Source organism: Balearica regulorum, chromosome 9, assembly GCF_011004875.1.
Source record: "Balearica regulorum gibbericeps isolate bBalReg1 chromosome 9, bBalReg1.pri, whole genome shotgun sequence".
Lineage (NCBI taxonomy): Eukaryota > Metazoa > Chordata > Aves > Gruiformes > Gruidae > Balearica > Balearica regulorum.
Window position 1 is genome coordinate 27,822,441 of NC_046192.1, and position 13,462 is coordinate 27,835,902.

A 13,462-nucleotide genomic window follows, 5' to 3' on the forward strand; every position below is an offset into this window, starting at 1 on the left:
GATATGGAGAGATCTGGGAGCAGAAACAGGGATTAGTCATAAAGGTAAAACATCAGCCTTGTCACCGACGAGATGCTATTCCTGGTGCAACTCCCCGGGTCTCGGGCGGCCAAAGCCGGGGGGGCCGGCAGGGCTGTGCTCAACACCAGCGGGGGAGCTCGGCCCTCCGACCCGGAACCTCATCGAGAACCCGGCCCGGGAGGGTTTACAAAGCCCAACTTTGGAGGAGGCTGCCGGAGCGTTCGTGTCATGTGGGCAGCAAAGAATTGCAATTACCCGGCGTGTCGGCGCACTGATAGCACCGGGAGCCTGTGGGAAATCAGCAGAGATAACTGCTGACAATTAGTACACGGTGTCCGTAAGCCTAACGAGCAGAAGGCACGGCTTGGTAACAGAGCGCGTCTCTGAATGACACGATCAAAGACACGTCTCCCACAGATGTGCTTACAGGGGAAACTGAGGCAGGGAGGTGCAACGGCTCGTGCAGGGCTGCAGGCGGGGAGAGGTGTCACAGGGAGCTCCCGGCTGGCACCGCTCCGCCGGCCCCCCCTGCGCTGGGAGGCTGCGGGCATCCGACTAAAGGACAAGTTCTATGGATTTTGAGAGTTGCCTCTCTTCGGGCAGGACCCGCTGCCATCCCCCAAATGCTGCCCTCCCCGCAGCCGGGGCCAGCCGCAGCACCCAGGAGCCGGGGCTGCCACCACCCCCCCCCAGAACCCCCGGAGCCCCCAGCCTGCCCCGCCACGCCACCCCCCAGCACCCTGGCTGGCTGGGAGCTGGCTCATCATTCATCAGCATCTCTGCTCTCACCGCGGGCTCGCTATGGGACCACCGCCCGGATCGCTTCTGCCGCCAACCCCGCGCTGGGGAGCAAGTGGCGGGATCGCCCAACGCTCCTGCGAAAAGTTGGTCATGGCCGAACGACGGGAACAAGCAGTGGGAGAGGCCGGGCTTCCCCTCGGGCAAAGCCTCCGTGTTGTTTATCAGCCCTTCAAAGAACTCACAGCAAATTACATCCGAGCATCCAATCCACTCCGCGTCCATATGCCCTGTCTGCGCGGTTCGCGGAGAGTTAAGATGGGCTTTGTCAGAACTCCAGACCTGCCTGAGCCAAGCCCTGTGCTGAGCCGCGCGCACGCCTGAATTGCACGTCGCGGTGCCGAAGCCACCTTGGCTTTGCATCACTCCCGATGACCGTAAAACCAGCGTAACGGCAAAACCGCATCCTCGCCCCAGAGCGGGCGCAGCTGGCTACGCAGGAGCCTCGGCCGTTATTTGGTGGGTCGGGAACAAGCACGACTAAAGTGCCCCGCACCCCTTGCCGCCCTCCCCGTGCCCTTCCCGTGGAGACCCCCCTCACGCCGGCTGCTGCGCTGCGCTGCACAGGACCGCTCCGGGGGGCGGGCAAGGCGGGCAGAGCATCCCCAGGCTGTTCCCCTCTCCCGCTCCCAATAACGTCACCCGTTAGCGGCTGAAAGAGGCGTCCTGAACAGGCGAAAGCCAACCGCCAAAGTCACAGAAACCCTTCTCGTTTTCAGCTGGAGGCATGACGGAGAAGCTTATCAGCTTCCCGCACCGAGCACTTCAGCCTGAAGTCGCAGCCGTTCATCGTTTTTCCTGCCTAGGAATACAAATCTGTAAGATGCATGAGGCGTTTCATAAGGCTATTTCTGCGTTTCACCTAAAATTGGCTTTGATCTCATCTTCACTCAGTGAGCCAGGTGAAAAGTCAGCAAGCAATCACCACGATGAAATGGTACCCAAGACAGAGGCTGCTTTTTGCTCCATACAACATGCTGCAAATAAACTTTTACTGGCCAGCCTCAAAAATGCCTTGCTAATTGATTCCTCTGCTAATTAGTACCAATAGAAGTTATATCAAGCACTTAGCAGAAACCATCTTAACGCCACTGTTTTAAATTCGCAATGTTTCCTACAATTCAACCAGGCAAGTGGCTTTTGTATAAAATCACAAATACCTATGCCTGCAGAAACATCAATACCCAAGCGCTGTTCAGTTATGCCCAAGTTCAAAAACCTATTAATAACCTCAATAGAGCGCTCCTCTGCAAAACCAGATGCACCCAGGCAGGCAATTCTTTAGAGGCAAAGTAAAGAGCTATTACACTGCAACGTAACAAAGAACGAGCTCACGACCATACCTATATTTCATGCCCGTTTGCTTTGCGGTGGATTCTTTTAATGAAATGTGGTGCTGAGGGGTAAATGTCCCCAAACTGCGAGCAATAATAGCCACTGTCCGAAATTTTGCCCGGGCTGCATTCACTACGTTTGGAGTAGTGGTGTTCTGCTTGCTGATGAGTCTGTCTTCACCATTTCGACTCTTCAAGTTGTGCTCTGTGCAGGCGATGGACACTTGCATCGCGCCCTCGGTACACCGTTAGTCACCGTCCAGGTCGCAGCCAGAGCCGCCGGCCGCCCCGACGCGGGCTGCAGGCTGCCCAGCAGCGCCGGGCTCGGTCCCGAACGCCGCCCAGGAAACCCGCCGACCTTGAACTCGCAGGACTGGCCGAGGCAGCGGGGGTCTCCAGGGGAGCCGGGCTGCGTCCCCGCGATGCCGGGAGGAGAGATGCCCCGAACTTGACAAAGCAATCGCAAGAGCGGGTTGCAGCTCGCTCTCAGCTCTCCCCTCGCAATATCTGCTGCTGCTTAGACAAAAGCATCCATCCAGTCAGGTGCTTTCAGAAACATAAAGCTGTTCCTTCATGATGAACCGTCAGCAGCAGCCGCCGCTCTGTCTTGATGCAGGCTTGCTCCTGGTTGCCGGTTTTAAATCGATGCAGGCATGCTGCAAGCGCTGGCTCCGGCGCCCGCTGGACCACGAACTGCTGAACAGGCAGCCTCGCCGGCTGAAAGACCTTCGGCTCGCCAGCCAGCCTCTAAGGACCAGCAACATCCATCGGCTCTCCTTCGCCCGGGCGCAGCAGTCCGCTACATCCCACCCGTCGCAGCCCGGCCGGGCTCTGCAGCGGTTCCCGGGGTGGCCCCGTCAGGAGCCTGCGGGGAGCATGGGGACGGGCCTCCTTTGTGCTCAGGGGGAAGGCAGGCGCGCCAGGCAGATGCCTCCCGTAAAAATAGCTGCCGGCATCGCTAGGCGAGGAGAGGACCTCTTGTAGCGGGGAACAATTCGATGTTAAAATGGGTTAATTGTGAGAAGGGGGAAAAAAAAAAAAAAGAAAGAAAGAAAAAAAGGGGGAGGGGGAGAAAAACGGCTCTGCTACAGCGTGCCGGGGAGTTAACACGTTAATCCCGTGTTTCTGGCACCCGGAGCTGCCGCCTGCAGACCCGTGCTCGCAGCAGCGCCGGGGTTAATCCCTTCTCCCCCAGCATCGCCAGCCGAATCAGCCGCAGCGCAAAGACTTTGAAGCAAACCATCGCCGTCCCTTGCTGCAGTCGGGGCTGCAGTCGAAGCAGGGAGCCCAGCTCCGAGCCGGCAGCTCGCCCGTGCCCACCGCCGTGTGCCGCCTCTCCCGGGGCGCTGGCTTTGGGTGCTGAGGGAAGGGGCGGCCGGGGACCCCGGGGCTGCTGAGCTGCTCCCCGGAGCGGTGGGGGGGCGGTTTGGAGTCACCCCCAGACCCCTGCCCGTCGCTGCCACCCAGCCCCGGGCGAGGACGGGTGGTGAGCAGCGGTTTGGGTGCAGAGCCCCCCGGGTGCAGACCCACTGGAGAGGGTGCCCGCAGGGCGTGCACGGGTGGCAGCACGGAGCGGGAGGGTGGGCGAGGGCTGGAGCTGCGGCCACCCGCCGTCCCCTCCCCAGCCCCACACAGGCCGGCAGGCAACGGTCCGCGGGGGCTCCCCGCGCCCCACTCCTAACGCTGCCCTCAGGCTGCCGGGAGGGCTGGAGCCCCCCAGGACCCCGTCCCGTCGGGGCGCGAGGATCCCCCAGTCGGAGACCCCCCAGCCCCTCCGCTGACCTGCCGGGCTCTCCCACGGAGCAGGAGCGGTGGCAAGGAGAAGCTGGAGGTGCTGGCGTGGCAACAAGGACCCGCTTTGAACTCAGGATGACAAACCTTTGGCTTCCTCCCCCGCGGCAGGGGCACACCATGGTTTTCCCCCCCTTCAGCCATCCTGCTGAGGAGGAGGAGCGCGAGAGCGGCTGGGTGGGCAGCCACGGCCGAGGCCACCCGCCGCCCAAGGTGACAGGGTGGATAGCTTCCAAAGATCTCTTGGCAGCTCGTTTATCTAATGGCTCGTTACCGTTTACACAGCACAGTTCTCTGAGGATGGCAAGCATTACATCAGAGGGAAGAAAGTCACTGTACGACGTTTTCCAGAAGATGATGACCAGGGAGTCGTACAGCAGACTCACAAACTCCCCGCCCTGCATTGCAGATCACAAATAAATGCTGTTAAATGCCCAGCAAAGTGTGTCGTCTGGGGGCACAAGCCATGGGGCCGCTGGCACCGGGGTGCCCCGTGGCAAGACCTCATCCAGGATGTGCTCCACGTCTCCATGGGATGGGGATGTGGCGGGAGTGGTGGTGGTGGCACCCACGGGGCTCTGCCCTGGCAGCCCAACCCAGGCTAAGCACCCGCTCGGCTTTCGGAGCCTGGCTTGGCCTTTCAGAGACCTAAGCAAGACTGACAAACCCAGGATTATTTCTCTCTCCGATGGACGTACACCAGGCTCTTGCTGAGCGTGGATAGTTCAAGAAATAAGACGTATTTTTGCATCTTGCTCCATACACGTCTGGAGAGTTCCCGTTGCAGTCAGTGGCTGGCTCTGCCGGCACTGCCGAGCGGTGGGACTTGGTCCTGGGGACGTGCCCGGGCACCATCACCACGTCCCGGTCACCGGCCCCACTGCCACCGCTGCCCGTATCCTCGGGTGCCAGGGAGGGGACGGAAAGGGACGGTCACGTTCCGCACCGGCCCATCCCGCAGAGCATATTAACTCAAGCCGCTTAGCTTTGGAGGGGTTGCAGACTCTGCCAAAGAAATATGTATTTAAGTACAGGATTTATTTCATTTCCCTGAACAAGATAATCACTTCTAGACTAAAACGTTAGAGTAACATAATTTTGTATCCTGAAAATCCCGAGGTTATAAAACAAGAGGGACGTGACAGCCTCGGCAGAGGACGTGCTGGGGTGCGGTGGCAGCCCAGGCTCAGCCACCAGCCTCCGGCCAGGCTCTCCGTGCTGCCCCAGCGCCACCAAACCGCTACAGATGCGGCCATCTGCCAAGACGTACGTATGCATTTCCCCCTGAGGGGGATGACAATCGCTCGTTAAACAACTTGCTCAAAATGCTTCATCAAGCAAATCTGTGTTAATGCGGATGTTCATGACCACGCTGGCTTTGCCTCTCCTGTGCTCCCCGCCGTCCCCCGACCCAGGGGCCGGTCCATCCATCCCAGGGTTCAAAATCAAGGCAAGAGCCAAGCACAGACAAGCAGGATGCTCCAGGTGAGTGCAGAAGCCGGGAGATGTTTTGCTCCTACACAATTACACGTTTCAGTGCCCTGGACAGTGTGTTTCTTTGCCCAGGACCTCGCAGGGGTGGGATGACAAGCATCGCTGTGGTGAGCAGAATGGAAACCTCCAAAAAAAAAAAGAAAAAAATAGTTTATTCAGAGCGGGTCTGGTCCCTGCGGAGGCACCGAGGGGCCGTGGAGCCGGGCGCAGCAGAAGCGGGTGATGGACCAGGGGCACGGGCAGCCGCGCGGCTCTTGCTGTAACGAGCGGGGAGAAAGATGCTTGTGCAGCCCAAAGCATAAAAATGAAATGAGGACCTTTGGCCCGGGTTGGATGGAACATTTTGAGCTGTGCAGAGCCTGGCACGGCTCAAGCTGAATGCACTGCTTGCTGCTTTTTGGTTTTTTAATTTCACCTTATAGTGAAGCAACTTTGAAACATTATGCCAAATCTGGCTTGAGACTTTGCTTCTCGACGGCTGCAGTCATAGGCTATTTACGCTAATTACTCTGCCGTGCCATCCTACCAAAGCAGAGCATTTCACTGGACAAATATCAATTAGCATCTTATTAATTTCATTAAATTTAGGCTGATTGCCAGCTATTTTCGGTAATACCAATATGCCGTGTATAAATTTTGTCAGGTTCTGTCAATCTTTGAAGATGGCAGGTCTGAGCTTCACGCCCTTCTCGTGCTCAGACCTCGGCAGCAGGCTGTGCTTGTGATAGCCGCCGCCGTTAATTAAACAATACGCACCGCCCAGGCAACGAGGCCAAGCCGGCTGGTGAGCACGGGGCAAAGGCAGAGCAGATCGCCTCGGCCTCCCTCCCTGTGCCGTCCTTCCTTTACCAAGTAAAACCCTTCAGCGCTTTCTAGTTTTTCTTTTATAAAAGAAAATGCCTTTTTTTCACCACCGGGCTACAACGTTCATGTTTCTGCCTAAGAACATAAAGCACAAACTTTCATCGGTCTATATAAGATGTCATCTTTTACACAGATAACCTGAGTATTTCTCAGTCTTAACCTTAATTTCTCACAAAATCGTCTTTCACATCTTGAGCGCTGCTAAAATGAACCTGAAGAGCCGATAAAACAAATCCACCCCAGCTGCGTCCCCCGGGACGAGGCGCCGCGGCTCCGTGCCCGAGCGGGGGGGTGCCCAGAAGGCTGCACCACCCCGACGGCTGCAGGGACCTCGCACCTGCCCAGCTCCCGTTTAATCCAAATAACCCCTTTTTTCCTCGGTAAAGGAGGCGGGATCGGCGCATCCGCGAGCCGGGCGGCGACCCTGGGACCTCCTCAGTGAATCACACCGTACCTAGGGTACGTTTTCCCCGCATTTCAGTCCGAGGGGGAAGACGCGCCGTGGCGTTCAGCGGCAGGTTGCGATACGGAGCAGAGCCGGACGCCAACCACGCGCAGCCGGTTACGTAAACGCCCGGCCCCGCACGCTGCCCAGCGATCCAGGGCACCGGTACTGACGCCATCTCAGCTCTTTCACTGAAATTCTTCAACACCCAGAGAAGAGTTCATACAGCAGCGAACGCAGCACCCATCAGCGCCAACGTCAGACGAACCCCTCGGTGATGTGTCTTTGCTAGAAGGCTTCCTTTTTAGCGATGCATAAAATTATTTTCAGCTATTTTTTTGTTTAAGTTGCATCTGGAAGGATATCACGTAGCGGGGGGCACGGATAACAGGGCTTTCCAGTGCACTTGGGGGCTGCGCTGAGCACACCGGTGCTCACACCGGGTTACGGTTGTGCAGCCACCAGCCTCTCCCAGGGCTCGTGGGGGGACTGTGCCGAGCCCCGTGGGTGGGCCGGTGTCCCCGATGGGTGTTGGGGACCTCTGCGAGCTGGGGACAGCGGGTGACACCGAGCAAGGTGCTCGGCACGTGAATCTCTTGGAGGGGGACACAGCTCAAACCGCTTTTGTTGCCAATACCACCGCAACACTATGCACGAGCAGAAGGTGACGGTTACCCTTGCTCACTATGGTAGTGCAAATGATTTTTTTTTTTTTTTCCCCACATGCAGTATTAAATGCAAAGTCTAAACCAGTTTCCCGCGGCCGCAGAAGCAGCCTCTCCTCGCCAGCGGCCACCCGGGCCAGGCTGCCAGCAGCTCTCTGCGCTGCCTGACGGGACAAGAGCCGGGTGTCTGCAGAGGACACCCCACCAGCACCCTGCACACCGGCAGACCCAGCACCGCCCCAGCTCTCGGGTGCAGAACGCAGCACAGCCCTCAAGTCCCAGCCCTCCGCACCCGTGGCCAGAGCAGCACCGGGGACCGGTGAGATGCGGTAGGATGGAAAAAGTCACCGCTTCCAGGCTAGAGGCACATTAAAAATATGACTTCAGTGTTCACGATAGAGTTTTAACCGCGTTGGACATTTTGACAGGTGCTCAGTGGGACTTTGCATGCAGTGTAATTGGATCAGCCAGACTGCAGAAAGCTGCATGGAAGCACTAAAAATGCAGCCGGCAGCGCTGTGACAGCGGGATCCCGCTCCAGAAATGGGGCCCGGGGAGCGCAGAGTTCTGCCCTTGAAGCTTTTCCACCTGAAAAATGTCCTCCTTTATTTTATCTAACAGATCAGAGCTCGCTACAGCCGCCGCAGTCTGTCCACTGCTGCCTTTCCAAAATCCAGCGCAGACGTTGTAGGCAGCAGCCTCCAAGACTGGCCTTCACGAGAATTACCCTAATACGCTGTCACAAATCCTTGATTTTCAGACTTCCAGATGATAATTCTTCTGCGGCACAGCAGGACGCACTCAGGGAAACTCTGTGTTATGTGCCAATAAAAGTTTCACCGGGCCATAAAAGCTCCAATTAGAAATACGGTGCCCATCTCTCAGCTGTTTCACTCCATCTCAATTGCTGTTTGGAAACAGGTTTTCTGCTGGGCTAATTACTTACGCTTGCAGCAGCTCCGTTACACCTCCGTAAATCGGGCTGATATGGACACTGGTGAGATAACGAGCACGGCCACCCAGGAGAGCGCGGAGAAGAGCCCGGGGGGGAGCCGGCATCAGGCTGCATCTCCCAAAAGGGCTTCCCTGGTATTAATTTCAATTAACAGCCAAGGCCCTGCTGCAGCGGGATGCTCACCCCGTCACCTGAGGAGCGGTCCCATCTGAAGCGGCGGCAACGAACCCCGCAGCAATTTGTAGCTCTTTCAGGGCATATCTAAACCCACAAGGAACGTTTATTTTTCATAACAGCGCTGGCAACTTGGCAAGGAAACGCGCTGCAGAACAAAAGCACTGCGCTTATCTAGCAAACAGTCGTATTTTCACCAGTTTCACATGAAAAACTTAATTTGCATTTGTAATTGCACTTGAGGAAGGCCGATCAAAATTCCCATTAAACGTTTTTTTAGTTAAAATGCGTCATTCTGGCAGGTTTCCAGCTCGGGCTGCCTCCGATAGCACACGAGATCTGTTATCAGCTCCAGCCCGTGCTCCACGGCCGGGCTCCAAGGGCTCCATCCTCCCAGAAGGGACCGAAACCGGGAGCGTAACGGCACGGAGCAAGGCGGGCACACGGAGCCAGGCTGCCGGCCCTGCTCACGCACGCCACGAGGTACGGCCGGGGTACCCCTACGGCAGCACCGCCCCGGCCCGGGGGGGCACGCTGTGCAAAACTGTGGGTGCTGCCCTGCCCGTCCCCGGGGATAGACCCCCGGGACTCTCTGCGCTGCCCGGGGGGAGCGGAGCCCCCAGAGCAGACACCCCCAGCTACGGCCGTGCCACGGCTGCGCCAGGGTGCCCTGCAGAAATGGGGGGTTTAAAGAAACACCACCAAAGGAGAAAAATTACCTTTTCCAAACAACTTCCTAAACCCACCCAGTTTCAGAGCCCACTCCCCCTGCTATTTTTTTTTTTTTTTTTTTTTTTCAATCCATACATCATCTAGAGATCCACTCATGAGGAATTCATGAACAAACTCCCATCTAATTTTCAACCCCCACGGGTGCCCAAGGCACCCACTCACCAGCCCGGCACTGGGCACCGGGAGCACCCACCGAGAGCCGACAGCCCCCCCCGGCACCGAGGGAGCCGCCTGCTACCGAAGAGCTTTGCAATAGTTAGCCAGCTCTACGCAATACTAAATAAATCGTTGCTTAATATAATATGAAAGAATCGATACTGAAACTGAGAGCCAGAGCTTTCCGTGCCTTACAGAGAGGATGCGCCCAATTCAATTAATCGGTCCCCCATCCCTGCGGGTAGAAGAATCCACCAGCATGCCTGTGCCCTGCCAGCGGCACCACCCCCACGCCAAAGCAGGTAATTTAATTTTTCCATGTTAGCTATTTCATTTCTCAGATGACTGAAAGCCAGCGGCTTACCAGACGGCTTCGAGAAATGACCGTTATGTTAATGTATTGTAATACATCGAACGCGATTGAACATGATTAAAACACTTAGAGCTGCGCGAAGCTCCCTTGCACAGTACAAGAGGGGGTTTGGGGGGTTTTCCCCCTGCCCCAGGCAAGGCTGGAGCCCCTGGAGCAATCCACCCCGGGCGCAGAGGAGAGGAGCATCCCCGGCGGCAGCGGCGCGGTCCCGGGGAGCCCAGCGACGTCCCTGGGCGTTTGGGTTGCTGTGCCAGGCTGAGGGACACCAGGCAGCTCGCGGCTGTGGGTTGCTCAACGCTTCTTTCACCTCTGTTGTAATTCAGGGGGCTCGAGGGCGGCGGCGTCAGGCCCCCCCATCCTCTGCCTGCGCAGCACGGCGGGGCGCAGCCAGCTCCCACGGCACCGAAGGAACGATGTCGGACGGCGGCCCTAACGGCTGTGGGAGGTGTGAAACAGCAACGACACGTGTTCAACTGCGACTGGTTTTCCTAGCGGGTAGATAACTATATAAAATAGCTAAAGGAAGGCGAAGAGGTAGAGAAATGCCCTGAGGTTGGCAGCTTATGGCAAACATTGGGTTTCCATTTTGCCATACTCATATTCTAGACCACGCATACAGAAAACGCAGAATTTTCCCAGGGCCTGTGCAAAACTCGATTGATAAATGCATTCCAAATAAAACTCAGCCCGAGCTATGCTTCTCCAACTTGTCTGTGCTTATTGAATAGTAGATTTTAGGCGATTATGTATACCTGTATATATTTATCTCTCTTATCCATACACGTCAAACATCACGCAAGCGTTACTTGTAACCGCTTAAAACTCCAAATTAACTTATATGCAGAAATATGTCTCGGTCTTGGATGCTGAATAACACACAACTCCATTCTGCCCTTTTCCGGGATGCGCTATACCAGATGGATGACTAATTATCATGCAATAACTTCTGATTCTTTGAGATGAGCTGGCAGAGGGTCAGAATAAAGACAAGCTGCAGGAGACGGCGTCATTTGCAAAACTTTCTTCCAGCGGATACCCCCGTGGGCAAATGGCCCACCCCCCCGGGAACCCTCGGCTTTCTCTTGAGCTGCATCCTTCTCTGGCCGGCGCGGGGACCTGCACCCTTTTGTGAGCAAACTAAATGAAAGCTGAGCGTCTCCAGCAGTGATTATCTTATATAAAGCAATACTGAATAATAAGCACTATTAAAATATCACCTTCCAAAATAGTATTTTTTTTAAAAAAAGAATTTTAATTCTCCTCCTGAGATTCTCTCTTTCAGCTGCAACAACATTTCTGATTATTAAAGTGAGTGGCACAGGGTAAGAATCCCACCAGCTACACCCGGCAAAACTGGCACCAGACCTCCCTCCCTGCATCCGAGAGAAACCCCCTCACATTGACCAGCGCTCCCAAAATAATGAGAGGCATCTGTCGGAATTACTCATTGAGGAGAATTATCACATCACCCAGAACAATGTCATTTGCTGAAATGCAGCAGATTACTCAGAAATGATCTTCAGCCCAATTAATTTTATCGTTGCCTTTTCACACTGCCAGGCGCCTCTTCGGGGAGCGGGACACAGCAAAGGCCGTTGCGTCGGCACTTCCTCCGCCACTTAGCTACTAGCCTACAGCGCTAGTTAAAAACCGTCATTGCAGGACTTCCGGAAGCTGCTTTTTGCCTGAACAGGATGACTTCTCCCGTCCGGAGGTCTTGCCGCAGCAGGCGTTGGGACCGTTTGGTGTTTGTCCAGGGGCGCAGGCAGAGCGCTCTGCTGCCGGGCAAAAGCCAGGGACTGGGGAAACTCTTTGGCGCCCTAATTTTCCCTCCACTCCCTTTGAACTAAGGGGAAAAATATTGCTCTTTTCACCTCCAGAGCCCTCTGCAAAGATTTTTTAACTACTTTTTTTTTTTTTTTTTAGCCCAAGGCAGGAGCACGACGTACCTCAGAGCAGCACAATGTCATTTTAGTAAATTAAACGCAAGGTGCTCTCAAGTCTGCAGGTGATCACCAACTGCCAAGCACTTCCAAGCCAAGGATTCGCTGTCCTTCCCAGGGCCAGTGCTGGCCAGGCAAGTAGTCCCTGATCTCCCAGCACATCCCAAAGGGTATCGAACAACCACTTTCATACTGGAATGGCGCCCATTTAATTAACAAAAGCATTTGCAAGAGGGTCGTTACTTATTGCCAAATACATAACCGCTCATTAGGTCCTCAGGGGAAAAGAAGAATGACTCTTGCAATCTACGGGGTGTCTTTTTGTGCGGTGAAAAACACCCATTTCCTCACCCGGCTGGGACGGGCACCCCAGGGCTGGGGCGGGGGAGCCGCTCACCCAGCCTGCGGCTGCACAGCTCGGTGGGACCAGCCCCCCCCGGCCCCCCTCCATCCCCATCCGGACACGCTAAGGACCCCCGCGTACTTCACAAACACCCCAGGGAAAAACAGCCACCGCGCTACTGCAATTACCGAAATGCTGCGTTGGCCTCTGAAGTCTTTCCCGCGTGGGGATGAAGCCAAGCAGCTACGACGATACCCGCTGAAAGCACCACCACCGAGACGCAGCAGCAGCTTCTCAGGCAGCGGCAGGCAGGTCAGCCACGGCCAGAGCTGCCTTCCACGTCGGCCTCCCTGGGCGGCAGCACGCGGGGGAGCCCGGCTGGCTCAGACCCACCCGCGCACCCACGGGAGCCTCTGCCCGACGGGGAGACGCAGAAATAGAAAGGCGGTCACCTCGGCGTGGGGAAAAAACACAGAATAATTAAAATACATTTCAGCTGATCATGTTGGCTTGCTTAAATGGTAAAAAAAGCAAGTTCTGGTTCAAAGACCGGTGCAAAGAATCGCCCCGCTGAGCCCCATCGTGATGCCGGTACTCCCGGAGCACACGTAGCCCATTCTCTCTTGCACCAGCGGGACAGACTGCCCAGAGGAGGGAGAGCCGTAGATCGAAGGAGCATCCTGAAATACTGTAGTTACACCTAGTATTTCACAGCAGACAGCGCTGGAAAGTGTGTCTAGACGTACTGAGAGCAGAATCCCCCGGAGACCCCCCGTCCCAGCAGCACGGCGGGGCACGTGCTCCAGCTCTGTCCCCGTTAGATTTGTTACTCCCAGGTTACTAACTGCAGTCGGTGCGGGAAGCGGCCACGGGCTGGGGCTGAGCCCCACAGCGGCTCCCTGGGAGCTGGCACCCCTCCTGCAGGGCTGGCCTCAAACGTACCCCAAATCCCCATCCGCTTCCCCGACCTGGCGACTGTTCCCCCGCGCTGGAGTAATCCTGAGGAAGAGGAGAGAGCTGCAGCCTGAGGACGAGGACTCCCTGTGCCCGACAGCTTGCTCTCAAAATTAAGCTTGATTGGAATCACATTGTGGCTTCGCCTCCTCTCAGAACCTTCCTCTTTGATTCTGCCAAATTCTTCCCAATATCCCCAGGTCTCAGAAGGACACTTTTTACCCGGAACGTTTTGCCTTTGGAATCTGCTGGACTGGACAACGCATCACGTTTCCATTCAAGTTTCCTCTTTACGTTACCCCAGGCTTGCATGGCCTGCGAATTCTGCATGCAATGAAAACTCACTGTTAGTAATCATTAGTGTACAAACTAGGATTAATAACCAAGAGAGAAAAATCAAGGGAAGTCTCTAAGCACAGG

General features: G+C 56.0%; 1 protein-coding gene across 3 annotated transcripts in view; it reads right to left on the reverse strand.

Annotated features, from left to right (window-relative positions):
• Positions 1 to 13,462, reverse strand: part of KCNAB1 (potassium voltage-gated channel subfamily A regulatory beta subunit 1) — a 70,794-nt gene that overhangs the window by 47,335 nt on the left and 9,997 nt on the right. The window contains exon 1 of one of the 3 annotated variants that reach the window (XM_075761705.1): positions 2,163 to 3,213. The exons of the other annotated variants lie outside the window; for them this stretch is intronic. Within the exon in view, the coding sequence (XP_075617820.1) occupies positions 2,163 to 2,383 (221 nt within the window). The 5' untranslated portion in view covers positions 2,384 to 3,213. Of the gene's footprint in view, positions 1 to 2,162; positions 3,214 to 13,462 lie in introns of those variants that run through there. 3 annotated transcript variants of the gene reach the window in all.